General features: G+C 38.0%; 2 protein-coding genes across 2 annotated transcripts in view; both read left to right on the top strand.

Moving 5' to 3' along the window:
* Positions 1-16,751, top strand: part of atp11c (ATPase phospholipid transporting 11C) — a 48,001-nt gene extending 31,250 nt beyond the window's left edge. Inside the window, exons 4-31 of the mRNA XM_037675757.1 lie at positions 664-744; positions 1,816-1,923; positions 3,366-3,494; positions 5,092-5,180; positions 5,473-5,523; positions 5,945-6,009; positions 6,104-6,185; positions 6,272-6,422; positions 7,557-7,754; positions 7,985-8,155; positions 8,410-8,621; positions 8,783-8,854; positions 8,960-9,033; positions 9,125-9,228; positions 9,324-9,505; positions 9,812-10,078; positions 10,214-10,391; positions 10,492-10,594; positions 10,678-10,823; positions 11,004-11,063; positions 11,609-11,736; positions 12,112-12,247; positions 12,337-12,402; positions 13,000-13,103; positions 13,210-13,366; positions 15,353-15,461; positions 16,338-16,369; positions 16,629-16,751. Coding sequence (XP_037531685.1) covers positions 664-744; positions 1,816-1,923; positions 3,366-3,494; positions 5,092-5,180; positions 5,473-5,523; positions 5,945-6,009; positions 6,104-6,185; positions 6,272-6,422; positions 7,557-7,754; positions 7,985-8,155; positions 8,410-8,621; positions 8,783-8,854; positions 8,960-9,033; positions 9,125-9,228; positions 9,324-9,505; positions 9,812-10,078; positions 10,214-10,391; positions 10,492-10,594; positions 10,678-10,823; positions 11,004-11,063; positions 11,609-11,736; positions 12,112-12,247; positions 12,337-12,402; positions 13,000-13,103; positions 13,210-13,366; positions 15,353-15,457 — 3,219 coding nt within the window. The 3' untranslated portion in view covers positions 15,458-15,461; positions 16,338-16,369; positions 16,629-16,751. The remainder of the gene's footprint in view (positions 1-663; positions 745-1,815; positions 1,924-3,365; positions 3,495-5,091; positions 5,181-5,472; positions 5,524-5,944; positions 6,010-6,103; positions 6,186-6,271; positions 6,423-7,556; positions 7,755-7,984; positions 8,156-8,409; positions 8,622-8,782; positions 8,855-8,959; positions 9,034-9,124; positions 9,229-9,323; positions 9,506-9,811; positions 10,079-10,213; positions 10,392-10,491; positions 10,595-10,677; positions 10,824-11,003; positions 11,064-11,608; positions 11,737-12,111; positions 12,248-12,336; positions 12,403-12,999; positions 13,104-13,209; positions 13,367-15,352; positions 15,462-16,337; positions 16,370-16,628) is intronic.
* Positions 16,752-20,273: 3,522 nt separating this feature from the next.
* The window catches only part of mcf2a (MCF.2 cell line derived transforming sequence a), a 28,894-nt gene continuing 21,681 nt past the window's right edge, over positions 20,274-27,486 (top strand). Inside the window, exons 1-2 of the mRNA XM_037675756.1 lie at positions 20,274-20,477; positions 26,242-26,310. Of these exons, the coding sequence (XP_037531684.1) occupies positions 20,363-20,477; positions 26,242-26,310 (184 nt within the window). The 5' untranslated portion in view covers positions 20,274-20,362. The remainder of the gene's footprint in view (positions 20,478-26,241; positions 26,311-27,486) is intronic.

Raw genomic sequence — 27,486 nt, 5'->3', positions numbered from 1 at the left:
ATATCAATGAGCTGCATGTACTGTGCCAGTGTGTGCTGTAATTATCAAACCTGCTGAGGAGATCCAATTTGTATTCTGCAGGATCAGAAATTCCTGGGTAAATCCATTAAATGGTTCATGGTGACACATGAGCACATAAGACATTTGTCTACCAAGGGCTTGTCAAGTCTTGCTCTTGTACTGGATGGAGTTATTTGATTACCTGCCTTACAGGTTAGGAGTGCAGCACATGCACGTATACATATCACACGTTTAGATTTACTTGCTCACTGCCCCTAAAAGTGAAGTGAATTTTACAAAGCTTCCTGTTGGCCTTATACTATGCCTTGGCAACGATTCAAAAGTATTGGCATGCCTGCAGATTAAGCACTCTCTCCAGCTCTCTTGATTAAAAGTTCTTTGGCCCAGAACCTCCTTTGCCTCCCTTCAGATCATATAAGTCTCGTGTTTCTTTCGGATGAGCAACTGTATGAAATATTTGTGTGTCAGATAAATATATTTAACATTTAAAGAGCTAGCCCCGTCTTTTAAACCATTAACACACGGCGATCCTGCTGCAATGTGCCAATGAACTTTGTAACAATGACAAATGATTTTATGTTCAAAAGCCATATGTGTTAACTTGATGTTTTTGTCAATTTAAATCCTTTGTTTTTCATCTAGGTGATAGTGGACACTCCCACCAGCCCAGTCACCAGTGGCCTACCTTTATTTTTTGTCATCACTGTAACTGCTATCAAACAGGTAAGGCTCTGCTTAATGAAGCAGATTAGTGCCAATAACAGAAATGTTATTGGGACATTTATTGCCATGTCCTTTTTTCCTTGTAGCCTTTATTGCCTTACATCCCCTCTCCATTTCCGTATAACATATTAAATCTCACTGCTTTTATAATCCCCTCGCTGTGTTTTTTTTTTTTTTTGTGTAAAGTACTTGACTAATGCTCTCTTGGGTTTTGCATTAATGTGCTCTGCTGGTGAGTTCTGATTGGGGTGAAGATGAAATGAGCCCTAGGGGAGTGTGAGCAAATGGAGAGAGAACAAGAGAGCAAGTCTATTACAAAGATACAAATTATCAAAGGGAAGTTTGTTTCTTTGTCCCTGTTGTTGCAATGTCCCAGCCTTAGAAGTATTGTTTTAGCATTGACTTCTTGGTCTGCTGCTGGGGCTTTTAAATGAACAATAGTGGGTGGGCTTCCTTGCTAAAATCTAAGGAAATCAAAGATAACTTGAGGTTTTAAAGCAAGACTCCATAGAGGCTAGACTGATATCAGAGTCAAATCTCTCTGCTTCATTTCTCTGGCTTTATTTCTCTACCTTACCCAACCAGACTATCTCCTTCTAACGCCTTTTCCTGTAATTCCAATTTTTGGCTCAATTTCATCCTTGGCACACATTGTACCACCTCACTCTGTTCCCTGCATTTCTGCACAGTCTCCTTCTTTTCCATCACTATCTCACAGTACTTTAGAAGCTTATATTAGGGTTTTGTGCTTTGTCTGCTGCCCAGACAATATCTTTTAGCCTGACTTAGTATTTTTATGTTGTTGCGCTGTTGTCCTGCGTTGCTGGACAGTCATTACTAATAACATTGTTCTTACGGACACTTGTTTTTCTGTCACGCTTCTTCTATTTAGAAACCAAAAACACTTCATGCCCTACTTTTTAGTTTGAGCACAAACACAGTCTCTCACTTGGGACTGGTGTCACGGTCACAGCTGTCAGTGACCCATGGGAAGTAATGCCAAAATAAAAGTTGTCACTTTCTGTTGTACTAAATAAATAATCCAGTTCTGATTTTGATACATTGCTGTAGGGATACGAAGACTGGCTACGGCACAAGGCTGATCGTGAAGTGAATAAGTACAGAGTGACAGTGTTGGAGAATGGTACGGAGACACAGAAGGAGAGTGAGAAAATTAAGGTAAATTTTAGCACACGCATCCTAACTTGGATCCATTGGAGTACATACTTGTTAAATAATATAACCAGAGAAGAGCTGCTGCCTGTTTGGTATGTGTGCACAGGGGTTGCTCTATATACTGAGCCAAAAAGGTGGTAAACATGGGTGATGGAATTCACACAGCTCAAGTGTTTTGTTGAGTTCACTTTAATTCATCTTAAATTTCTGATCGTTTTCAGAGGATCTTTAGTGCTAATACAACGATTTTAAAGTGGCAAAACAGAGAACTGAGAGCATTATTCATTGAAAATAAGAAATTCACCCCCCCCCCCCAAAAAAAAAAAAAAAAAAATATATACATACAAAAGAAATGTGAGTAGAAAGAAATTGGCTAAAGGATAATGAAAATGGTATATCAATCTATAAAAGAAGTAAACTATTTTGAAATGTTAACACAATAAAAATAAAAAGGTTTCAGTGGACTGAAGAGAAGCTGTCTGACTGTGGATGATTAGATGAAAATAATGTTCAGGGATGAATCACAAACATGCATTAAGTGAGCTGATGCTCAAAGATGGCTGCCTGTAGACGGTAAGGCAATGTCCACTGTCATTCACTGCTTGTCATCTAAAGATGTACATTTCCATCAACTGAAACTACATTACATAGCAATGTCTTTTAGATGGTAATGCATCTTTTTTCAAAGCTAAACACAATAAAACATTTTTAAAGAAGTGTCATAACTCAATAATAGCCAGTGAGTGTGAGTGATTAAATGTGGTGATAAAAGTTTTAATTCAGTTTTATTTTACAGATTTGATGTCAGAAGATTTTTGAGAAAATCTGAATGTGTTTGACAAATATGATTGCGTTTCATTATTGATGTTTGTGGCTCATAGATTTCAAGTTGACAGAAATGACAGAGGAAATGATATTTTTTCATTTATTAAAATGCTTCCTTCCATGTAATTAAAAAAAAAAATCTCACATTAGTAAATTTTATGGATATTTTCAAATCTAGAATATGATGCTGTTCAACTAAAATAGTGATTATATAATAAATATTAGGTATTTTCTATTAACTGAAATTCTTAAATAAATATTTTTGGAACATGTTGAATCACAGTCCCTACCCCCCGGGTTTAAATGGATTAAAGGTAAACTAAACCTTCAGCAAGCAATAGATTTTTGTAATTGGCAAAGCAAACTAAAAGCTAAGTGAATATTGACCAGCAGTAAAATAAGAAACACACACACACACACGCACGCACACACATTCCTTTGTTTTCCCTATTGTAACAGCAACAGTTTGACAAGAAATGGTTTATTTTACCAACCTGTATTATGTCAGTGCTTCAATTTTTTTTACAGTTAAGATAGTAAAATATTATTTTTAATCTTATTTTAAAGTGTGTGAGAAAGCAAATCAAGTTTTCACCCGATTATGTATTTTTATATTTTAGGTTGGAGATATTGTAGAAGTAAAGGAAGATGAGACCTTTCCCTGTGATTTAATACTGCTGCAGTCGAGCCGAGATGATGACACTTGTTTCGTTACTACAGCAAGTCTGGATGGAGAGTCCAACCATAAAGTAAGATGCACTGCTCTGCATACATTAGTGGTATTTTAATCAGATTTTTTTTTTAGCTGGGGGGGGAAAAAGTAAATAAAATACATTTTTCATTTTATAAACTGTTATTATAAATGTTACAATACAAAATATTTTGTTTTCCTGTAAATAAATTGACCAATTGTCATTGTTGAAGAGAAACCTTGTATCTCCAAAAATACAACTTTTCTATAAAAGAAAAAAAAATCTTAAAATGTGTTGAAAAATAATTATACATTATTCTTTATAGGTGTGTTGACTGTTACATAAAGAAAAAGCTTTATTTTGCACATACAACTTTGTTCTCAAGAAGAAATATGGCCCATTTTGTAACATTTTGCTACTAAGAGCAATACTTGATACTAAAAGGAGTTCCAAAGTTGTCAGAAGTTTTTTTTTTTTTTTAAATACTTTTGATAGGATCATCACAAATTCATAAATGTGAAGGGTAACCATAGAAAAAGTTTATTCAAAAACATGAAAATAATGAAAAATGGAGATGAAAAGTGTTGGATAATTTAATTTTCCTATCATCAGCCCATTAAATAAATAATTCACACAGAAAAGGAGAAGAAATGTTTTCTTCCCAGGTTTAATAAGGTTTAATCTTCGTCTCCAAGTCTGCTCACAGACAGTATAAGGAAGTGTCTTTTTATAATGGTTATCAGACAAAGGCGAGGTCAGATAACTCTGCTTTCCAGCTTAGGGCCTTGAGTTTATCAGGTGGAAGGCTCCATGCTTCTGCAGCTCCACTTTGCAAAGACAAAACAACTCGACACACACACATAGTTATACAATTTATATAACATATGACATTAATAAGTGAAAAACATCTATGACCTTTATATCTCCAACAAAAAGCTGTTGCTTGAAAGTGACTATATTCAATTTATTATGAAGTCATTTAGGATGGTTCGGTGGAATTAGAAACTTTATATATGTTATAAGTTTTTAAAGATAGTGACCATCTTTGATTTTTAATCTACTTAAAGTCACTGAATAGCCTAGCTTCAGCATATTTAAAGCAACTTATTATCCTTTACAACACAACTGGAACACTTGGCCCGCAGCTTGCAGGTCTTTTAGTCGTTCCAAAAGTCAACAAAACTAGAAATGGAGAGAGAACATTTTGTTTTCAGGCTCTCCTTCTCTGGAGTTAACTTCCTGCTTCATTAAGAAACACAAACACTCTGCTTTCAAAACCAAGCTTATTTATAAAACAGAGCTTATTTTTTTAAATATAAATCTCTACAGTCATAGTGTTTTATTGATTTACTTGTTTTGAAATATTTTATCATGTATTATTTTGCATTAATTTGATCTTGTTTGCTATTATTCCATTTTTATCGCATTTTAAAAAGTGCAAATGAAGTCGAGTTAAAAGACGTTTCTCAGCTGTGCTGGTTTTTTTTTTTTTGTCTTTTTGTGTTTTCTAAGTTTGTTAAATCATCTCATTTTTGTCCACATAGTTTAATTCCTCGTGCTGGGTGAGAAGCCGAAGAAGAAGCTAAAATGGCCCCTTGACCTTTGTCAGTCACCCCTCACGTGCTCCATTTCTTTTCCTCTTCCAAATTTTCAGACACACTACACAGTGCCAGACATTGGGAGGGATCTGCAATCTCTCAGTGCCACCATCGAGTGTGAGCAGCCACAGCCTGACCTGTACAAGTAAGGCAATCAACATGTGGTCTCAACAGGTTTGCACCACAAGCATGTGTTGCATGTTTGTTGGACTGACGCAGCTGACATCACTGGAAAATCTTACCATGGGTGCTGTTGGCTATAATCAACATCAAGTGTATTAATATTGATTGTGGGCCTTTGGGTTATATTTAGATTTGTAATATTAATACACTCAGTGGACAGAATGATTTGTCGACTTGAAATCTGCTCTAGTAAGACTGAATAATAAGCAAATATTATGCTAAACAGATATTGCATGTACCTTATTTTGTTCCAGGTTTAATGGTCGTATGCACATCTGCAAAAACAATCAGGAGCCTGCAGTGAGGTGAGAGCTCTCATGCGCAGCCATCTCAACCCACTTTAAATGAGAGCAACATCAAAACACAGTTGCTTAAGTGCTCATTTGTTTCCTTTTGCATCTGCAACAAATCACTACACTATTGATCTTTCATTGCAGACAAGCATTATAAAAACAGACTGGTGGGGATCTAGCCTCTGGTTCCAAAACTCTCCCACTGGCATTTATCATTGACTACTTTGTAATGACAGTATAAACAAATGGCCATTGTCCTTCTCAAGAACACTGGGAGGATGTAGGGCTGGACTGCTGCTGCACTGTCACTGTATATGTTAGAGTAGATGCCAGATTGCCTGCCAGGTTTCCATTTAACGAATGGAGGGTTGTGTGGATTGTATATCTCCTGTATGACTGCACTTTTTTTTTATCTACTGATGTGATTGTCCAGGTCCTTGGGCCCAGAAAACCTACTGCTGAAAGGAGCAACTTTAAAAAACACTCAGAAGATTTGTGGTGAGTCAAAGGATAATGCAATAATTTACTGAAAATTGTTTACTATGAAAAAGAAAAATGCAAATTCTTCTTTTTTTCATGTTTTTGCTTGCAGGTATTGCAGTTTACACTGGCATGGAAACAAAAATGGCTCTTAACTACCAGGGAAAATCTCAAAAACGTTCTGTTGTGGAGAAGTACGTTTAGCACAATTGCTACAGGCAATTAAAAAAATATTTGTTGTAGTTTTTGTAGTCCTTACTTTGTTCTCCTTTATGTTTAGGTCCATCAATGCCTTCCTTATAGTTTACCTTTGCATACTGTTAAGCAAGGCGCTTGTGTGCACAACACTTAAATATGTTTGGCAGAACAAACCCGGTCAGGATGAGCCGTGGTACAACGAGAAGACCCTGAAGGAGAAAGACACAAATCTGGTAAGCTTGAATTTAATTTTAAAGAGTGTAATAATGCATGCCTAAAGTGAGAATGGAAGAAATGGCACTCATTGAAAAATAGCTCATGACCTTTGAAAAAGTTATTTCAATTTCAATATACAATATATGTGGTGGCACAGAGGTTAGAGAAGGCAGATCTGTGATCAGGAGGTCGATGGTTTGAATCCCTGACTGTTGCATCAATATGTGGGTGGGAAAGGTGAAGCACCCACACCTGCCTCCACCCTAATTTGTCTCACTCTGGGACCTTGAGCAAGTCCATTAATGGGTGTATAGTGGGTATATTGGTAGAAGGATGTTAGAAATGCAGCTGCCAGGAAAAAAGACAAAGAGGAGATATATGATGCAGTTAGAGAGGACATGGAGGTAGTTGGAGGACAGAGGATGCAGAGGACAGACTGAGATGCAGGAGGATGACTCGCTGTGGAGAACCCTGAAGAGGCAAAAGCCACAAGAAGAGGAGGATAGGTGTACAAATGACTACTGCTCAAATAAAAACATATTGGTAATAAACATGTTTATTTTACTTTGCAGTGAATCTTTCTCAGATGATGGAGATTCATGGAGTTTTGAACACATGACAAAAAAGAGGTTTTCTCATTGTCCAGCCAAGCCTAGATTGTTTTTGTTTAATCGATTTTACTGCCTTTATCTTTGTTTGGAGCTAGTTTAGTGCAGCGAGATCTGGCGTTTGACTGATTTGATATCTCTCCAAACAGAAATTATCTAACAAGTTTTGGCACATAATCAAATAATATTAGTTATCTAGCAGCAAAGTAAGCCACGATGCACACTACCTGCACTATTAGACCATCTTTATGAGTCGTTCCAAGTTCTTCTTCTTTTATTGTTTATTTATCTCAATTACAAATCAAATAATGTAAGTTTAAAATTGGTCCAGTCTTTTAAAGTTTTGTTCTGAATTTCTGAATGATTTGAGCCATTTGGACAAACTGTGTCTTCTGTCTCTGAGGTAATTTACTGCCTCCAATTGATTAGTATTGGTTTTAAAAACCTAGATAGGGTCAGGTTTTCAGTATTTAAGAGCTCTCTGACTGGATTTTGACCACTTTCATTTAACTTTTATGTTTTTCTCTTTTTTCCCCTCAACAGTACTTAAAAATGTTCACAGACTTCCTGTCCTTCATGGTCCTCTTCAACTTCATCATTCCGGTGTCCATGTATGTCACAGTTGAGATGCAAAAGTTTTTAGGATCCTTTTTCATCACTTGGGACAAAGATTTTTTTGACCCTGAAATTAAAGAGGGCGCACTGGTCAACACGTCGGACCTGAACGAGGAGTTGGGACAGGTCAGGAACTACAAAATCAAAAAAGAAGTTTTCCTTTCATGAAGTGAAATATTTGCTTCTGTCCTGATTTTGCACTTAATTTTTTTACTATTCTACCATTAACTGATAAAAGCAAGGCGATTTTCACTGGAATTAATTAGTGTTAAAACCTGTTACACGAGAATCACAATTTTTATGATTTAAGAGGGTTTGTTTTAGTTTAAATTTTTTCTTGATCAAATTTCCTGCAGGTGGAGTACGTCTTCACAGACAAGACCGGCACACTCACCCAGAATAACATGGAGTTTATTGAGTGCTGTATCGACGGCTTCCAGTACAAACATCGAGGCGCTTGCTCTGAGTTGGACGGGTTTTGTGTCACAGATGGACCAGTGAACAAACTACAGCAAAAAGCTGGCAGGGTGGGTGTTGTGTTGTCCCACCATCTGTTGTTAAAAGTCACACAAGCATTAACATATGGCCATTACATAGCTCATTGCTTGGAAAGACCCTTCATATGTGACCCATGTGTAGTCTCCTTGACATATTAACACATGTAGTTAACACGGAGGAGGGAGTGTATTTTTAACACCACATAAGACTTTGCAGACCGCGGCACTACAGTACTTATGGAACCAATAAAGTCATTTAATTTATGTTTGTGTTGTGTTATTAGGAGAAGGAGGAGCTGTTTCTACGAGCCCTATGTCTCTGCCACACTGTCCAGGTGAAGGAGTCCACAGAGCATGCTCATATCCATGGGGAAGATCATTTAGACCAGGTGGACGGTTTAAGGATAGATGAAGAGGTGCTTCATCCATCACAGGAAGAGAAAGGCTTCATAGCTTCCTCACCTGATGAGATTGCACTGGTCAAGGGTGCCATGAGGTAAGAAAAGGAACTGGTGCAGATTCAGTTATAAGTGAATCATATTCTAATAGCATGCATTTTGAAGTCCTGTTTCGTCGGCTAATATTTTTATAACATTCTTCCATTAAGCATAAGCAGCTGTAAGTAGCACATTTGTAGTAATTTGTCTCCATCTGCAGGTATGGATTCACATTCCTGGGTCTAGAAAGTAAAACCATGAAAATTCTTAACCGAAATAAAGTAATTGAAACGTAAGTCATCAAATTACGCAATAGAAACTTTTTGTTTGTGACCATACTTTTGTTAGTTAAATTTGCGATGTCTGAACCAATTGTGTCTGTTTGTTTCTCCCAAAGGTATGAGCTGCTTCATGTGTTGAACTTTGACCCCGTGAGAAGGCGAATGAGTGTGATTGTCAGATCCAGATCAGGTGAGTAGTCACATTTATTGCATCAATTCTCAAATTGTTCTTTGCTCTTATGGGGCTGTTTTCTGCATCATTGTGTATTCTTTGTTTCAAGGTGAAATTTCGCTTTTCTGTAAGGGAGCAGACTCCTCAATCTTCCCTCGAGTCAGGCAGGAGGAGGTGGAAAGGATACGAATGCACGTAGAACGCAATGCAACAGTGGGTGAAAATAATCTGATATTCTCATCATCCAACCAGCCTTGATGGATAATTTATTGTTTTCTTGTTGTAACTGTTCTTATTTCAATGTTTAGGAGGGTTATAGGACACTGTGTGTGGCCTATAAACGCCTTAATGAAGAGGAGTACGCCCAGGCAGACGCAGGGCTGAGAGAAGCTAAACTGGCTCTGCAGGACAGAGAGGAGAAGCTTATGGCTGTTTACAACCAGTTAGAGACTGGAATGAGTCTAATAGGTGCTACAGCTGTGGAAGATCGGTGGGTGCAGAACCAACATGCTGAAATTAAACAACTTTGCTTTAATACAATTCTGATTTTTATGTCTTCGGTGACTTTTTATACTATAAGCATTTTCTATTATAAATGCCTTCTGTAACAGATTACTGGGAAACTATTTAGTCCCCTATCTTTATTTTATTTAAGAAGCTTGATACCCTGCATGCTCCTTTCAGAGCTTTTCTAAATGTAAGCTCACACTGCCACCTTGTGGCTGCATTTCTGTTATGCTTTACAGTTATTGGGTCATGTCTTGTTTATTATTTTCCATTTATTCCACTCCCAAAGCCTTCAAGAGGAGGCAGCAGAGACAATGGAAGCTCTGCAGGGAGCAGGTATGAAGGTTTGGGTTCTAACGGGGGACAAGATGGAGACGGCGAAGTCCACCTGCTACGCTTGCGGATTGTTCCAGAAGAGAACAGAACTGTTGGAGCTAACTGTGCGCACTCTAGAGGAAGGAGGGAGGAAACGTGAAGAGCGCCTCCATGAGCTTTTATCAGAGTATCATAAGAAAGCTGTTCAGGATGCGCCACCAGTGAAAGCAGGCGGCAGCAGGTTTGCTCCTTGACTTACACAGTTATGAAGATTACTTCTGTAACAGAATATTAAAGTTTTGTTCATAGTTAGGCCAAGCTTAATCTTCGTGAGCTTTGAGCTCCAACTCATTTCTTCTCCTCTTCTGTGTTTCAGAGGGCGTTTTTCAGCCAACCAGGATTATGGGTTTATCATTGATGGAGCGTCCTTATCCATAGTGCTCAGCTCATCCTCTGAATCCAACTCAAGTCTCTACAAGGATTTGTTCCTGCAGATATGTCAAAACTGCACAGCTGTGCTTTGCTGCCGCATGGCTCCCCTGCAGAAGGCACAGGTCAGAATCACTTCAAATGTGTAAACCTGTTCCTTTTTTTATTAAAGTTATCAGTTTTAACAGTGAACACTTGGTTACACGTGTTTTGATGTATTTTTAGATTGTTAAAATGGTAAAAAATCTTAAAAGCAGTCCAATCACACTTTCCATTGGAGACGGAGCCAATGATGTCAGTATGATTTTGGAAGCTCATGTTGGCATTGGTAAGAGTTTAATTGTCTCTAAATAATAGTAATCTTTTGGTGATGGTATTGTGACTTTCTTTTTAATTACTCATACATTTCAGGCATCAAAGGTAAAGAAGGTCGGCAGGCAGTGAGGAACAGTGATTATGCTATCCCCAAACTCAAGCACCTCAAGAAACTTTTGTTGGCTCATGGGCATCTTTACTATGTTCGCATCGCACATCTGGTACAATATTTTTTTTACAAGGTAAGATAAACCAATACTTTTTTCTTGCGTCCTGTGAATCGAGTGTCAACAAAACTTTGTTTCTAATGAAGGAACACAGATTTCTTAGATTTATTTTTGTCTTTGTAAAGAAATTTTCAATTGACATCAGCCACTTTTTATATTTTTATTCTAATATTCTTTTTCTTCTTTTGCCCACAGAATCTTTGCTTCATTTTACCCCAGTTTTTGTACCAGTTCTTCTGTGGCTACTCCCAACAAGTGAGTATGTCCTAAATCACATTGATGTTTCGAAATATTCTGAGGATTCAAGGAAAGCAGTACGCCTTTAATTCGTAACCCCTAATCCTCCAAAATCCTCCAGTCTTTCCCTTTAAATCGCTCCTTCCTCCCTGCTCCTGGATGTTTGAGCTCTGTTGAAAGAAGACAGACCTGTCATAATTTGATGCACATAAATTAGATGCCATCTTTAGCACATGTGCATGTTGGAAAACTAATTAATACAACTACTATGCAGTAAATAACAGAATTGGGCCTTATTTTGTGCAGTTGATAAAATGTGTGAAAGCTATGTTATGTTTCAGGGTATGGTTTCTTGTGAATTTCAGATCACTGTTTGAAATTCTCTTATATGTCACCTGGCATAGCTCTTTCATAAGTTCATGAAAGATATGTACAATCTGTGTTGAAGTTATGCTGGTGTGTATGAATTTAGTCCTCATAGTAATAATCCCTGGTTGCCCCATTCCTCCTCCTTCCTCCCTCCCTGTACCTTCAATCCCTCCTCCTGCTCCCCTCCCTCTCAGCCCCTGTATGATGCGGCCTATCTGACGATGTACAACATCTGCTTCACCTCTATGCCCATCCTGGCTTACAGCCTTTTCGAACAGCACATTTGCGTTGAGTTTCTCCTACAAAATGCCGACCTATACAGGTAATTTATTAGATTTCCCCCGTTAAGGAGCACTTTATTAAACTTCATATAAAAATAGCATTATTAGAAATAAAAATGAATATTTTGTTTGAAATTTAGATTATTTTTCCATAGAATAATGGTGGTAAAATGCAGCAAAATGCATTAAAGTGCTTTCACAGTTGATAAATTTATAGATTTTTGACTAAAGGGATTTTTATCCAGATAATAATAACATTGGAAAAGCTTAAACATTTGTTTCTAAAATGTAACATTTTGTGTGTTTTTGTTAAAACACTTCAAATTTCTTATTTTGATAAGTAATGTTATTAATGAAGAAATATAAAATAGTGTTTTTCATATATTTTCTCTGGAATTACTCATTTTGTATTTTAGGGAAGTTGCAAAGAATGCCATGTTGCGATGGGAACTTTTCCTCTACTGGACCCTACTCGGAGTCTTCCATGGCTTAGTGTTCTTCTTTGGTGTTCAGTTTCTGTTCAGTAACCCAGCCTTGCAGGACAATGGCCAGGTTTGATTTTGCTCACCTTTTTAAATGGATGTGAGATTACAAGTTTCCCACCATGCCTTCTCACTCTCATCTTTTGTTTTTGAATCCAGGTTTTTGGGAATTGGTCGTATGGGACAATTGTATTTACCGTCCTGGTCTTCACTGTAACTTTAAAAGTGAGTCATGTACAAGTTTGTAGCTTTCAAGAAAACAAAAACAATGCATCTTACTCCAACAATTTTCAGTCAGGTCATCTGGACAGTTGATTTTTTTGTGCTGAAACGTTTCACCTTCCATCCAGAAGGCTTCATCAGTCAAGGAAACGCACAACACAAAACTGATTCTTCCCCCAAACATCTTACTCCAAAGTGGAACAAATCAGTTATGTTGGTGCTAAGATGGTGTCTTTGGCACGCCCCCTCCTCTTGTGCCGGCCCTCTTCCTGGTCGACAGTCATGTCAAACTGATTCAAAACCAAAAAAGTCCATGCTCAATAATCCAGGTTTGTTTGTTCCACTTTGGAGTAAGCTGTTTAGGGGAAGAATCAGTTTTATGCTGTTTCCTTGATATATGAAGCCTTCTGGATGGAAGGTGAAACGTTTCAGCAAAAAGAAGAAACTGTCCAGATGACCTGACTGAAAATTGTTGGATTGTATACATGGATTATTGAGCATGGACATTTTTAGGTTTTAATGCATTTTACTAAACATTAACTTTTTGTGTTAATGAGTTCTTCTCATAAGCTTGAAGTGACTTTTCTTACCCTTTTGCAGCTGGCTCTGGACACACGGCACTGGACGTGGATCAACCACTTTGTAATCTGGGGTTCTTTGGCCTTCTACGTATTTTTCAGCTTTTTCTGGGGAGGAATAATATGGTTAGAGAATATTTTAAGCTAAAATATCCAAACTGTTCATTATAATTAACCATATTATCGTCAGCTTTTGAAGAATGATTTTACTGAGGTGTTTCCTCTTCTGCAGGCCTTTTCTGAAGCACCAGCGTTTGTACTTTGTCTTTGCCAACATGCTGAGCTCAGTATCAGCATGGCTCGTCATCATCTTGCTCATACTGCTCAGCCTACTGCCAGAGATCCTGTTCAAGGTGCTCCGCAAGCCCCGGGGACCCTACGCTCGAAAGGTACAGCTGAAATACACGTACATGAACATGTACTCACACTGTTCTTTAGAATTCTCTTTTGTAATGCATACATGCTCGTTCCATACTATAACAGTGTAACCATTTGTTTCCTTAACTCTGTTGTTGCTTTTTGAAGTAGAACTTTTAAGTCACTTTGAATAAATTTTAAGAGATTGATTGCACAGATTTATGATTGTTGTTTACAGCTTTATTATTCCACAGATGCACACTTAACAAATAATCCATTAAATTATTCCGATATACATAGAAGAATAATACAAGTATATATATATATATATATATATATATATATATATATATATATATATATATGGATGTCTACAGACTTGGATCGGTTATAGTATGACATAATTTAATGTAAGTTTTAGGAATTTATCGGCATGGTATCGGTATCGGCCAATATTAGCGATAAAGTTAAATTTCAGGCATCAGCCATTCCTTCAAAATAACTCACTGATATTAATATCTATTATCAAATATATTTTAACATTTTATAAAGAGCAAAGAAAGAACGGTAGGAAGAACAAAATAATAAAAAATTAAAGCCATTCTCAAAATGTATCTTTGTGTAACAAAATGGTCTTGGAAATGTTGGTTTATGTATTTTTATTTCCTTTTAGAATATTTGCTTGAATGACCAAAGGAATCTTTTACAAATGTTATTTGAGTTTTGTTAATTTAATTTGTTTCCAATAGATGTAGCTGGATGTATTTGTAACTTTGTGAAGCCTTTTGTGTTTCCCACTACATTAATTATTTTATAGGCCTAATTGAAAAGTAAGGTAGCAGGTTTTTGGCACACAGGAAGCTCAAAATGTATCTGTTTGCTAAAGTAGACCACTTACAGGAATGTTTGAGCTTATCAAATAATTCTGTTTTGCAGGGAGTCATGGAGCTCAAGAACTTGCTGAATGAGTAGATGTTTTTGTTGGTTAAAATACTGTAATTGTCAAGTTCTCTCTTCGTTGTTTTATTTAAAAGACTAGAAAAGTTTGTCTTCTCTATTTTATGTTCCTAACTTCCAGTTTTGCCCTTTGACACATTCTTATATCTTAATTATCCCTCTTATTTTTTCTCTCCTTCTTTCTGGACTGTCCTCCTTTAAAGATGAAGCATCGCCTTCCGTCCTCGGGGACATCCACTATCTTCATGTTGTCACAGACCACTAGCACTCACAGCTTCTCATGGAGTGACTAAGGTCTCCTTTTCTCTCTCTGTTAATTTCACACTATATTCTTCTTGAAGAAAGTCTGTTTGCTTGGAAACTTGCTCGTTTCTTACTCACTGTGTCCTTCCTCTCTCACTATCATACCACTTCCCTACTCTGCAAATTAATTAGAGCTGGCATTCTGAATTCAATGCTCCCAAGTCTCTAGTTTTAAACTTTTACTTTTATTTGATTAAATTGGGAGGAATGGCACGCCCCCAGCTCTGTCTGCAGTGTGGATGAAGACAGGGTGTCTGTGCTGAGATTGTGCAGTCTGTCCTCCATCCTTGTCTGTCCTGTTGTATTGGTCCAATGTCTTCCTCCAGCTGCCTGTGTTGCTCCAATGCCTGCTGCCTCCGCATGTCCAGTCAGGTGACCGCAGCACATCAAGCATCCAACTTAACAGCATGAGGCTCAAGTCCACAACCTCATCCTGGAACCTAATCTCTTCAGGCCTCTGCACTTGTTTCTGTTTGTGTGTTTTAATTTGGAGAAATCTATGAAAACAACAACAACAGCAAAAACAGATCTTCCTTTGTAGACCAGTTAATTAAAAATATGTCACTGAAAGGTGTTATTCTTTGAGAAAGGTGTCTAGAAAGGCACACAAACTATTTTTCATCTTCCACCCATCCAGTATTACAGTCTTTGTGTTTTTGTTTATATGTATGTTTGTGTGCAAGAGCAAGCACCATACAGAGAAGGAAGTGTGTATCAGTGTAGTGAAGTCAACGGTGTCTTTTGCCTCACCTTTCTAGAAGAAGATGGTTCAGTCGAGCGCAGGGGGCCTCCAGTCTCCCCAGTCGCCAGTCAGGCCCCTGCTCATGAGAACCTTTTCAGATGAGTCCCATACTGTCATTTAAACAGGTACTAGTCCACTTTCAGGCCATTTAAGCCAATCAGTGACTCGCCTCCCCAGTGAACCAAATCTTTTTCCTAGCTCTGAGTTTTAACAAAACTAAATCAATAACACATTCATGCAGATGCCATTTTCAAGGAGGCAAAATGTCTTATTTGTTGTCTAAGTTGGTACAGGCTGGCTGAAGAGATGCACTGTTTACATATTTCTCACTTTGAATCAACACATTTATAGGAAATGGTCAAATGGAGCATTTATTTAACATGTGAATGCATCCCAAGACCCCAAGTTATTGTTCAGACACATGCACCTTTCAGCCTCCCTTTGTATGCCTAGCTTATACATTTTGCATGAGCTTCTCACCCCCCTTTTTTTGGGCATTTTTTTTATTTTAGTTTTGTATTTTCTAGTTTTGGCTGAGTGTGACATGTCTGTTTCTGTCTTCCTTTGTGGTAATGTCAGGTGGTCTGAGGTTTTTCTTCATTTTCTCTCATTTTGCCATTTGGGGTGTTGTGGTTTGATCGTTTGTGTTTTCTTTCCAAGTGGTTTTTAGTTGTCCGTTTTCTTTCATTGCAAGTTGGATTGCTGTGCTCAAGCTTAGTGCACGATGTGGCGCTGATGTAGCCTCTGCTTAAATGCTGCTGCATTACAGGGGGCAGAGGAGAAAAATTTAAACATGAAGCTAAACGTATATAATAATAAAAAAACATTCCAACATATAAATCATCAAATCAAAGTTTTAATAAATCTGCCCCCTGGAGGCATGCTCTGGAGACTGGTCCCACCATACCTTCACTCTTCACCTGTATCACAGGATGTCTAAAAGTAGCGCACAGCTTTTTGCAACATTTCACTTTTAACCTGGATTTCCATTTTCCCTATAGCTGTCAGACGGTGACCTCCTGCAAACGTCCAGGTAAACCTCAAAGACAAAAACCTAACGCTGTTTTAAGTCTGTCTGCTGAGCATCAACAAATCAAGATGGGATTATTTCCTTTACTAATGTCTGTTAACTGTGTGTGGAAGGGAAGCGGTACTTATTGTGGCTTTTCTGTGTAGTGTTAATCACGGTTGTTTCTCATAATTTGAGATTATGATTTCAGGTCTTTTCCTCCATCATTTCTAGCTCTCAGTGACGGCATAAATGAAAGTATTTGTGCTTGTGTTGTTTCCAGATTGCTGCCGTCACACCGCTTTCCTATAAGAACCTGAAGGAGCTCCATTGAAAGGCAGCCAGGACTCGCCACTGGAATTAGCCTCATTCAGGTTTTTGTGTGGATTAAAGGAGGTGGAGAAGAGGAGGGATCAGAAGACTAGTGATTTTGAGGATAAGATGAAATGGTCTGGAAATCTGTGAACTGTTTCTTATCCATCTTTTTCTGCCCAACGCATGTCTGCAGAGCAGTGCCCTGCATAATTTTATAAAGTACCAACCGCAGTGACTGACATGAGATTTCTTCCTTTCACGTTTTTTTTGTTTTTAGCTTGCAAATGAACGCATACATGTCTGCCTTGTCAATAGCTCTTTCCAACACTTTGTATCAACAAGCAGTTGTAAATCCACTCAAAGAATGGTACATCTGCATGAAAAAAAGTCTCAGAAGAACACCACACATGTTCAGTTATTGTTTTCTGCAAACATTTTAATTCTATTTATACATTTTTTTTGTTGTTTGTTTTGTTATTTTTTACATAAAAAATATCTACAAATCTGAACCATTCCAGATAAAAGTTACTGAATGAAGTTTCAGTCCAGCTTGTGCTTGACAGCTGCACGCAGACTGTTAACGGGTTGATGTTTATGTGATTTTGTCATTGCAATGACAAAACTGATATCTGTATTGGATACAAGTGGGTTTATTAGAGGCCATATTACCACTGAATCCAAAAAGTGCGTTTGTGTGTAAGATTGAGCGATAGACTTTAATCTTTAACACTTTGTCTTTGGCGATGAAAAATTGTTAAGCTTGTGATTAATTCTTCCAAACTCAGAGATAATTTAAGACATAGAAATTAATATATATGTTCAAAAATATTGCACATCTACTCAAAAATGGATGAAAGTGCATTATTTATAGCTTATTTTATAATATGCTCAATGCCAAAAAGATGAATGCAGTGCAATCGGATTGCGTCCACACAAATATGACCTTAAACTGAAAGGCCTGTGTGTGTGTCTGTGTGTTACATAGATGTATTTGGATTAGAATATACAAATACCTGTGTGAAATGAAAACCAAATTTACTTGAATTTTGTTCATTTGGGTTGGTTAGACATTTTCTGCACTATTAAGGTAACTGGTTTCTTTCTGTTTATGATCATTAAGGCACATTATATATGCCTGAACACACACACTATTAGTTAGATAAGAAGCAATCACACAACCAGTAACCCACATGCGTCCTACACATCCTACACATTAATGCACTCATAAAGTCTAAAGAAAGATGTTTAGTTTAACTGTTAATCTTGTGTCTCGTAAAACAAAATCAGAGTGTGAAATACTTCCATATTTGCAGAATCTGAAACGTTAAAGCCACTGTGAGCATCTGCTTCACTGTTTCTGATCAGAGCAGCAGGTTGATCACATCAACTGTTCACCTTATTGTTCTTAAACAGTTTATGTTTAGTGCTTATACATTCCATTTAAACACAATTTCTGACAACTCTTTTGTAATATGATTTTTTTTCCACAAGCATATATCTATCTACTTGCCATATTTATTAAGTGTATTTTACTCACAGAAGTTATATTTTTCTTACATGAACCTTTTTTTTAATATAATGTTCAGCTTTGTGTCAGTTAAGTTTGTATGTTGTGTTTGGAGAAGGTACTGATCCCATTCAACAATTTTTGTTGCATTGACAAAGATGGGCAGCCCCTCCAACATTTTTCCAAAATCTCAAACTGATTCAATGTCGGTCGTTTGTCCACCGACCTCACCCTAGATTGAAACTGATTTGTGTCTCAACTCTTGTTTTAAAGTCTGGCAGTGCAGCAACATTTTTTAATTTACTACTTTACTGATGATTACAAAATGTCTAGCAAGTTCTAATTACTAAAGCGTGACAATAAATATGAATTAAATGTTTAGAAACACAAATTTACTACAAAAATTGAATTTGAGCATTGGCTTCTGCATTACTCAAAGCTGAAAATTACACATTCTGCTAAGCTAATTTTACTAGAAAGTGGTGAAAGGTTATTTTTCCATTCTGATACTTTACGTTCACATGTTGTCGTGTGTGAGATGTTGAATGTAAAAAATCACAGACTGGGGCTGCCTGCTTTGTTCACAAGTAAAAGAACCTTTTAAGTCTCATCAGAAATGCTATTTTCAGAGCTTAAAATATGTTTAAAACTAATATTTTGCCTGTCTAAATTAAAAGTTAAAAGGAACGGATTGTATTTTTAATGCTAACTTTTTTCCCAGACACTTTTCTATTATACATACTATATATATATATATATATATATATATATATATATATATATATATATGTGTACAACTTCTGAGAAGCTGGGTGGAGTTGGACACTTTCTGGCACCTCAGGCAGGGGGATACCTTGCCAACTCCAGTATTTTCGAGTGTCCAGCTTCATCACTCCAAACCTCTAAGCTGAATGTATCTTTAAAACTCGTATATTCAAAAACCTGATGATTTTCTGAAATAAAGCAGAATGTTTTAAAGATAAATTGCCTTGTGATTTGTTAATGCCAACAGTTGTGTCAGCAGTTTCTGTCTCATAACGATCTGTGATTGTGTGGGAGATTGTGCGTGTGCACGTGCTTACATTCACACTGGGCAAATGCTGTGCAGTAATGAGATGGCTGAGAGGCTAAGCTGGATCAGCTGATTGGCTGCGTATCAGGATGGCATTCTGCTGTGCCATCGTTGCACCATGTGTGGCCTCGCATCAAGAAAACCTCAAACATTGTGAGTTGCTGCATGACAAACATTTACATACACATGTATACACACCCAGTGTCTCCAGGCTAGTCTGTATAGAGGTATTGAGCACTGATCCATTCTGAGGAGTTGTAGGCTGAGCAGTGGGAGTTTAGTTGAGAAAGGCTCACTGTAACAGTATGCACACAATGACACCCTTTCATATTTGTTCTGTGGTTTGAATGTGATTTTTGTGTTTCACATGGGCTAAACTTGCTGACAGAAGGAGAGGTAGACTTCTCTTTTTTAACAATGGATCTTTTCTCCCTTGTCTGTATTATAGTAAAGCTGGAGGAAAAAGAGATGAACATGGAAGCCAGACAGTCTAACAGTCCAGCCTACATCCAGAGCGCACAAAAGCCAAAGGACTGAAGAAGTGAGAGGAAAAGTAGGGAGGGAATTGTAAAGTAGGGAGGGAATTGGCAGTGTGTCAGGAGCAGACTCTTGGGTCTGCTCAGTGCAGAGCTGACGCACTAATTCTCACAGAGGGGAGGGGAAAGAGGCAGACAGCCGTGGCCAGATGGAGCTCTGTTTGTTTTGAAGTAGCTAACTGCTGCTGAGAGCAGCACACACTGTCCGCACTGATGTATATTAACCAGGAGGGGAAATGGACTTCACAGCCTGTCAGGGCAACAATGGGTCAACAAACTGCTGATTTATCTCTATGAGGAGAGGTCTACTGCTGTATTGTGGCTGTGGGGATCAGCTTGGAGACTTTATGCTGCTCAAGGTCAAAAGGAGCAGAAACCACCTCAGGGAACTGTCCCATCTGGATCCTGGAACCTGCCGAGGCATACCGTTTTTTTTTTTTTTTCTGTTGTAGCATCTCTTAAGTCTGTATAAACTTACACTATGAGGGGCTGTGTAACTTTAAGGACAATGTAAGGCCTGGATTTCTGTCAATGCCTCACACAAGAGTCAGTTGTCCCACCCTGATTCTGTGTCCAAAACGAAGGGAATGGGCCCAGCCTCACTGCAGGAGGAGACGGAGACGGCCATACAGTCCAAGGAGGAGATGGAGAGCTACCGCTGCCTTCTGCAGGCTGGCTCCCAGCTGGAGAGCACTCTGCAGCGTGAGTAACATGATGCTGACATACCTCTTTAAGACGATCACAGTCACAGCTGGCCTTTTGTCAATGCTGAAATAATTCCTCATTCATAATTTTACTGCACTTTGTACAACACAGCTCACTGCAATGTGAATTTCATTTAGCATAATCTACGGGGAACATTTGTAACTTCTGGGAGCTATTGCAGAAGGTAACTGGAGAACTGCATCCCGGGTTAGTATTATTGATGTACCAGTTCCTGCAGCTTTGCTACAGCAGTGGGCTATTGCAGGGATTATGTCAGCTATTTTAAGCCAACGCAGATGGATACATTTTGATTCAGTGGAATGATGTAGAAAGCATGCTTCTGTTGACGGCTCAATCAAATTTACAACGGGCAGTGGATTGAATAAACTAGATCTGTAGATCTGCCATGTTTTGAACTGAAACTTTATTGTATCTTGTAATGCAACTATATTTAGAGAGCAACAGGGAAAAAGCTCATTGCCATTTCACAATATGAACAGTGAAGGCATTATTTATAAAAACAAAAGAAAAGGCACTTCATACGAACATTGTGATCACTGAGATCTACACGTACTGCTTAAATAATGAGCCTTGGTTTCTTCATACATTTCCAATACATTGAACCAGCTCTGGTTTATAGAAGTAAGAAACAGCAGAAAAAGGACTGCTCTGAGTTTAAAATGATCAGTTTTGCTCTAGTCTTTTTAGAGGATGTTGTAGTAAACACATGCACCAAATGATCTGTTGTAGTAACCACAGAAGCATCATGTCGAAACTGCACACACACAGTCCTCCACCTTTTGCACTTCCAAAATATAATTTTAAGAAATGTCCTTCCTTGCTGTGATAAACATTCCAGCATTTTTTTTAATCTTTACTAAAAACTAATAAAATCTGACGATAAAATCCAAAAATCGATTTTTTTCCCCCCTTCAAATACCAGTTTTATGGTTTCAACTTTACCTGCTCTTAGACTGAAACTTTATACTTGCATATACGTGTTTGGGACTTTTTTTTTTTTCATGTTGTCGATTTTAATACAAAGCATAAGTCAAATAAGTGTTATGTGGAGGAAAACATACAATGTAGACCGTTTTGACCCAAGAGCAGGGAAATTGTTTTCTAATTTGAGTGATGGGCTTTGATCCCTGGAACCTTCAGCGTCAAAGTACAATACACCACACCCTAGAACAGACTCCAAGTATATTAAAGTGCTGTATATAGAGTGTAACATATAGCAGAAGCATTAGATGAGTGGGAAACATTGTGAATTGCTTTGCAGAACCTGGGTGGAGGTTAAAGTCAAGTTTCTTTGTCATTCGCACCGTGGAACAAAATTGTGAACACAGAGTCCCAGTTACATCCAATAAATGTATAAATTGTAAAGAAAAACAGTAATAAGATCTAAAATATGAACTAAGAAATACGCTAAAACTAAAAATAAACTAAGCACAAATAGTACACAGTTAACGGGTGCTGCCTAAGTGTGAGCCATATAGTAAATCTAGTAAGTCACGCATCATTCATAAAGACTTCCACCTCAGTGCACAGGAAAAGCTATTTATTCATTCATTTTTAGCTGATGCAGCAGATTAAATGAATTGGTGCAAGTATTTCTTCAAGAATAACTAAACATAAGTTACAAAATCCTTTCAACCCAAGGTACACAGATTCTTGGAAATAAAATTTACAACCATCAGTTCTGCCTAATGAAAGACTTTCAGGGCTTCTGTGTATTGTTCATCATTCAGACAATTCTAATCTAAAACCAGACAAACTTTTGTGTCCAAGTGGGTACAAAACACTATTTTCTCCCACCCACTTCTGCCAGAATCTCGCCACCCACCAGTTTAATCCCCACAGTGTTTAAGACTTTGTGTAGCAAAATACCTCATGACCTAAAAGCAGCATGACACCTCAGCCTGTGTTTTACAGAAGTGTTTCTATGTGTAAGAAAGGATCTGTGGCCTTTCAAAGCATTACACAAGTCTGCATCTTTTGGGACACCAGAAACATTAACACTGTATTAATGGGTTTGCACACTACATATTTTACAATGCCTACTGCAAGTCTATTTTATAGTCAATATATTGGTGGAGACATTTTCTAAAACATTCACTGAATTTCAACGTTCATGCTCAATAATCCAGGTAAAAAATCCAACAATGCTCAGTCAGGCCATCTGGACTGTTTTTCTTTTCTTTTTCTTTTTTTTTCCCCTGAGATGTTTCGTCCTTCATCCAAAGGACGTCATCAATACTAGGAGCCACAAAAAAACTGAGTCCCACAAGGAGCACATTCCCATAGTGGAAAAAACAATTGGCTGGTGATAAGATGGTTTCTGGGGCCTGCCCTCTCCCCTGTCAACTCCTCTGAAACAGCAATGCCAAAGTGACAATTAATTAATGTTAAGACTCTTAACATTTGAATTTATTGTACCCTTCTTTTAATTTTTTCATTTTACAGTAGTCTCTCACCTATTGCGGGGGGTTACGTTCCAGACACCCCCGCGATAGGTGAAAATCCGCGACGTACGGACATTATATTTATTTTAGGATTTACATATATATATATATATATATATATATATATATATATATATATATGTGTGTGTATTAAGACTTTATAAACCCTTCCCACACTCTTGCAATGTTCTTAACAATGTTCTAAACTCTTAAGCTTACGTAATTTTAGCAACATACATATATGTACTGTACAGTACTGCTAAACTGTATATGGGTTCTAACCAGTGAAGATACTACAACTTGAAGGATGAGTTCAGCTTCAGGATTATTTGCAACTTTCCTGCCAGTTCTGTGATCTTAGATAGATGGTTACTTCTGACCTTGCATTGCAAAACTATTTTTATCACGTCAGTTTCTTCACTAGTGTTTGCTCCCTCCATTGCTGTTTTTTGAAGCCGGAAGCACTGTTGGCTTTTGGGCCGTGTAGTTCTTTTGACTTGCATTACAGTATAGGCTTATTGAAAGAAAACTACAAAATGACAGCTCCTGTCTGAAGCACAGTATATACTTTTTTCATTTTTTTTTGTCCTATTGGCTTGTTCCCGCTCCCGTTAACTTTTTATCCTGTACCGTCTCAGTCATGTGGGTAATATTAAAGTTGGCAATCTTGTGTCGTGTACAATCTTGCGTTGAAAACCTGCGAAACGGCGAGTCCGCGAAAGTCAACCCGCAAAGTATCGAGGGACTACTGTTCTTTTAATTTTCTTTCACTTATGATCAAATGATTTTTAATTTCTTTATAAAACAAACAAAAAAAAACAACTTTTATTGTGGGTGAAAACTTGTTAAAGGTGCTGCATGTGATTTAATCTCTGTGGATGGTTATCAGTGTTTGGACAACAACGATAAGCTCTGCCTTCAGCTTTGTAAGCACACGGAAGGGATTGGTCCGAGTCAAATCATGTTTCCATCAACTCTGGCAAACATTTCTCTTTCTCTCTGTATGTAAGAGCAGGAGCGCAAACAGAGCCTGTTTGACTTTCAGCTGTACACACTGTCCTGCACGTGTCCTGCAGAGGTCATGAAGCATGTTCAAAGACTTCCTAAAAGAAATGGGTTCATATTTAGATTAACTACTGTAAATGATGCTTCTCCTTGAGTCAGGCTTTCAGGATGAATGGCACACAAGATAACCAACCAATCATGAGACGGGCTGGGAGATTTTCAGGGTCAGCGAGGTTGCAGCGTTTCCACAAATTTGCAGGTTTATTAAACCAACTACAGTTTGTCCCACAGGGTAGCCTTCCTTTGATTCAATTTAGTAGAGGTTTACACTTTCATGTGTATATTAGGCTGACATCATGTTTAAGTGCTTAAAAAAACTGCTTACAAAGTTTGTTATGCGTTTATTATTGTTTTACACACCTCTGCAACCCGATGCTTTAATTTATACAGGATTGTACAATCTTCTCCCTCATGCAGGAAAACATCCCTACACACTGCAGTTACAGCAGCTGATAAAGTGCCTTGACTTTGTTTAACATCTGTTAATTTAAGACTAATCTGAACCCCCTGAATGTCTTCTGCCGTTAGGTTTTAGTGATTATAAAGCTATTCGAGTGTGACAGTAACTCTATCCTGGATCTGTGTGCATAGTTAAGTTATCTGGGCTCTGGCTTGGTTCAGCTCCTCTCTGTTACACATCAAATATTCAGCAAGTATCGGTGGAGCTTATTACTTGCTCCCTGACACGCAGCATTAATGCAGCATGCTCATGGAAAACAACTCCTCATTTGCTCTTTTTTTTCTCCATTATTTTTATCTCTCTGCACCAATTATTTATTTATGAGCAAAGGATGAAATATTTGAAAATCGCTTCCTCCTTATCGGTTGCATTACTGGCTGAACAGTATGAGCACATTATCCCTTCATACTGTCAGTTCTACATGTGATAACCTTTTGAGATAAAACTAGAAAGTTAAAAGTATTCCCTTAACTAAAACCTCCATTTATCCTGTATTAGAAGCACTGTTGGTGCAAGCTGAGTACATGTTAACAAGTGACATGATACACAGTGTGTCTGCCTGTCTTTGCTGCATCCGTTTTCACATGTAAGCTCCAGATGAGCTGCTCTTAAAGAGCTGCATTTGTCTACCACTCGCACTGTAACATCTGAATTAAGTATGCCATGCAGACCTTCTTAATGCTGCTGCAACATCGATTAAGAAGCTCTACAGTGAAACAGCAATACATTTGTTTGTACTTTTTAAAAAGGATGCCATTCTTGTATTTGTATCAAATGAAACAAGGTTGCTGTCAAAAAAAGTTAAATTTATGATGAGGTTGATCCTACATGCTTTAAATCAGAGTTGATTAACTTAAAAAAGTAATTTCCATTTGGGTATAATTAACTGAATAAACTGACTTGATTTACAAACTTGTTTTTGTTCACCAATCTTCTGATTTGATATTGGTCTGAAGAAGGGCTGAAATGTTTGTTGGAGAAAAATATTCTCGCTTACGTTGTTTACTCAACAAGACCCATACTCGATGTCATGAGAGTCTGACTCAACGTGGCCCCTCCACTTGCTTTTATGTCCTTATCAGTTCAGCCGAGTTCACAGAGCTCAGGAGGTGTCCTTGGAGCCAGCTGCAGCCTCACCCAGCTCATCACCCAGCTCTCTCTACTAACCCCAACATATGGTTCATGGACAATTAAGATTCTCAACCATAGTAATGAAAACATTCATAACCTGTAACCAAAAATTCTCTGACAATGTCACATTGTTAATAAAACTTTGTACAGAAACTTTTTAGTGTGTAGATTTATTTTTTTTCATCCATATCCACCCACCCATCCATCCATTATTTTCCGCTTGTTCCAAAGTCAGGTCGCGGGGGCAGCAGCTTGAGCAGAGAGGTCAGACATCTCTTTCCACAGCCACCTCTTCCAGCTCTTCTGGAAGGACCTCAAAGCGTTCCCAGGCCAACCGAGAGATTTAGTCTCTCCAGCGTGTCCTTGGTCTTCCCCGGGGTCTCCTCCCAGTTGGACATGCCCAAACTACCTCAACTGGCTCCTCTCAATGTGGAGGAGCAGATTTTTTTTCTTTTCACTTACAATGATTGTCTTTTTGAAGGACTTACGTTTTTAGATTGCAGATAATGGTAGAATGCACACAAGCTTAGCTTTAGGATAATAAATATTTTATTTCCACATGCATTATCCATTTTCCATTTTATGGTATTGTGTATATACATATTGTTTACTTTTATTAAAAATGTGTTTTGTTCTACAGAGGTGACTGTCCCTGTGAGCCTGAAGGAGGTGGGAGGCTACATCGAGAAACAAGTGGCATACCTTTCGGGTAAGGTTTATTTATTTATTTTTTTGCTTACCATTTTCTTAAACAGTAGTCCCTCAATACTTCACAGTTCGACTTTCATGAACTCACCCTTTCACAGGTTGTCAACTTAAGATTGTACACGATACATGATTGGCGATGGGGAAAGACAGACCCTACCCCACCCTCTCCTTTCTCTTTCTGAAGCTGTCTGTTACAACAAAGAAAGAGAAAGGAGGGGGCGGGGTGGTGTCTGTCTTTCCCCATTGTGTCACAGAGACACACAACAGGCGGGCGTGCAACAGACAGCCTCGGAAAAAGAAAGGAGGGGCGGTGGGGTGGGGGGTAGGGGGGTGTCTGTCATATCTAAGTGAGACGCACGAGTGGCATGGATTGTTTATTTTTAAATAATCATGCGCAAACATTGTTAAGAACATAGAAAGAGTGTGGGAAAGGTTTATAAAGCCTATATATATCTATATTTGTATATATATATATATATATATATATATATATATATATATAAATCAGATTCCAAAATAGTTGGGACACTAAACAAATAGTGAATAAAAACTGAATGCAATGATGTGGAGGTGCCAAAATCTAATATTTTATTCAGAATAGAACACAAATCACAGATCAAAAGTTTAAGCTGAGAGAATGTATCATTTTAAGGGAAAAATCTGTTGTTTCCAAATTTCATGGCGTCAACAAATCCCAAAAAAGTTGGGACACGTCCATTTTTACCACTGTGTGGCATCCCCCCTTCTTCTTACAACACTCAACAGATGTCTGGGGACAGAGGAGACCAGTTTCTCAAGTTTAGAAATAGGAATGCTCTCCCAGTCATGTCTAATACAGGCCTCTAACTGTTCAATCGTCTTGGGCCTTCTTTGTCGCACCTTCCTCTTTATGATGCGCCAAATGTTCTCTATAGGTGAAAGATCTGGACTGCAGGCTGGCCATTTCAGTACCCGGATCCTTCTCCTACGTAGCCATGATGTTGTGATTGCTGCAGAATGTGGGCTGGCATTTTCGTGTTGAAAAATGCAGGGTCTTCCCTGAAAGAGATGACGTCTAGATGGGAGCATATGTTGTTCTAGAACCTGAACATAGTTCTCTGCATTAATGGTGCCTTTCCAGACATGCAAGCTGCCCATGCCACAAGCGCTCATGCAACCCCATACCATCAGTGATGCA

The sequence above is a fragment of the Nematolebias whitei genome, chromosome 4 (genome assembly GCF_014905685.2).
Source record: "Nematolebias whitei isolate Nwh7 chromosome 4, NemWhi1, whole genome shotgun sequence".
Taxonomy (NCBI): Eukaryota; Metazoa; Chordata; class Actinopteri; order Cyprinodontiformes; family Rivulidae; genus Nematolebias; species Nematolebias whitei.
Note: the sequence above shows the minus strand (reverse complement) of the source record. Positions and strands in the feature narration are given on the sequence as shown.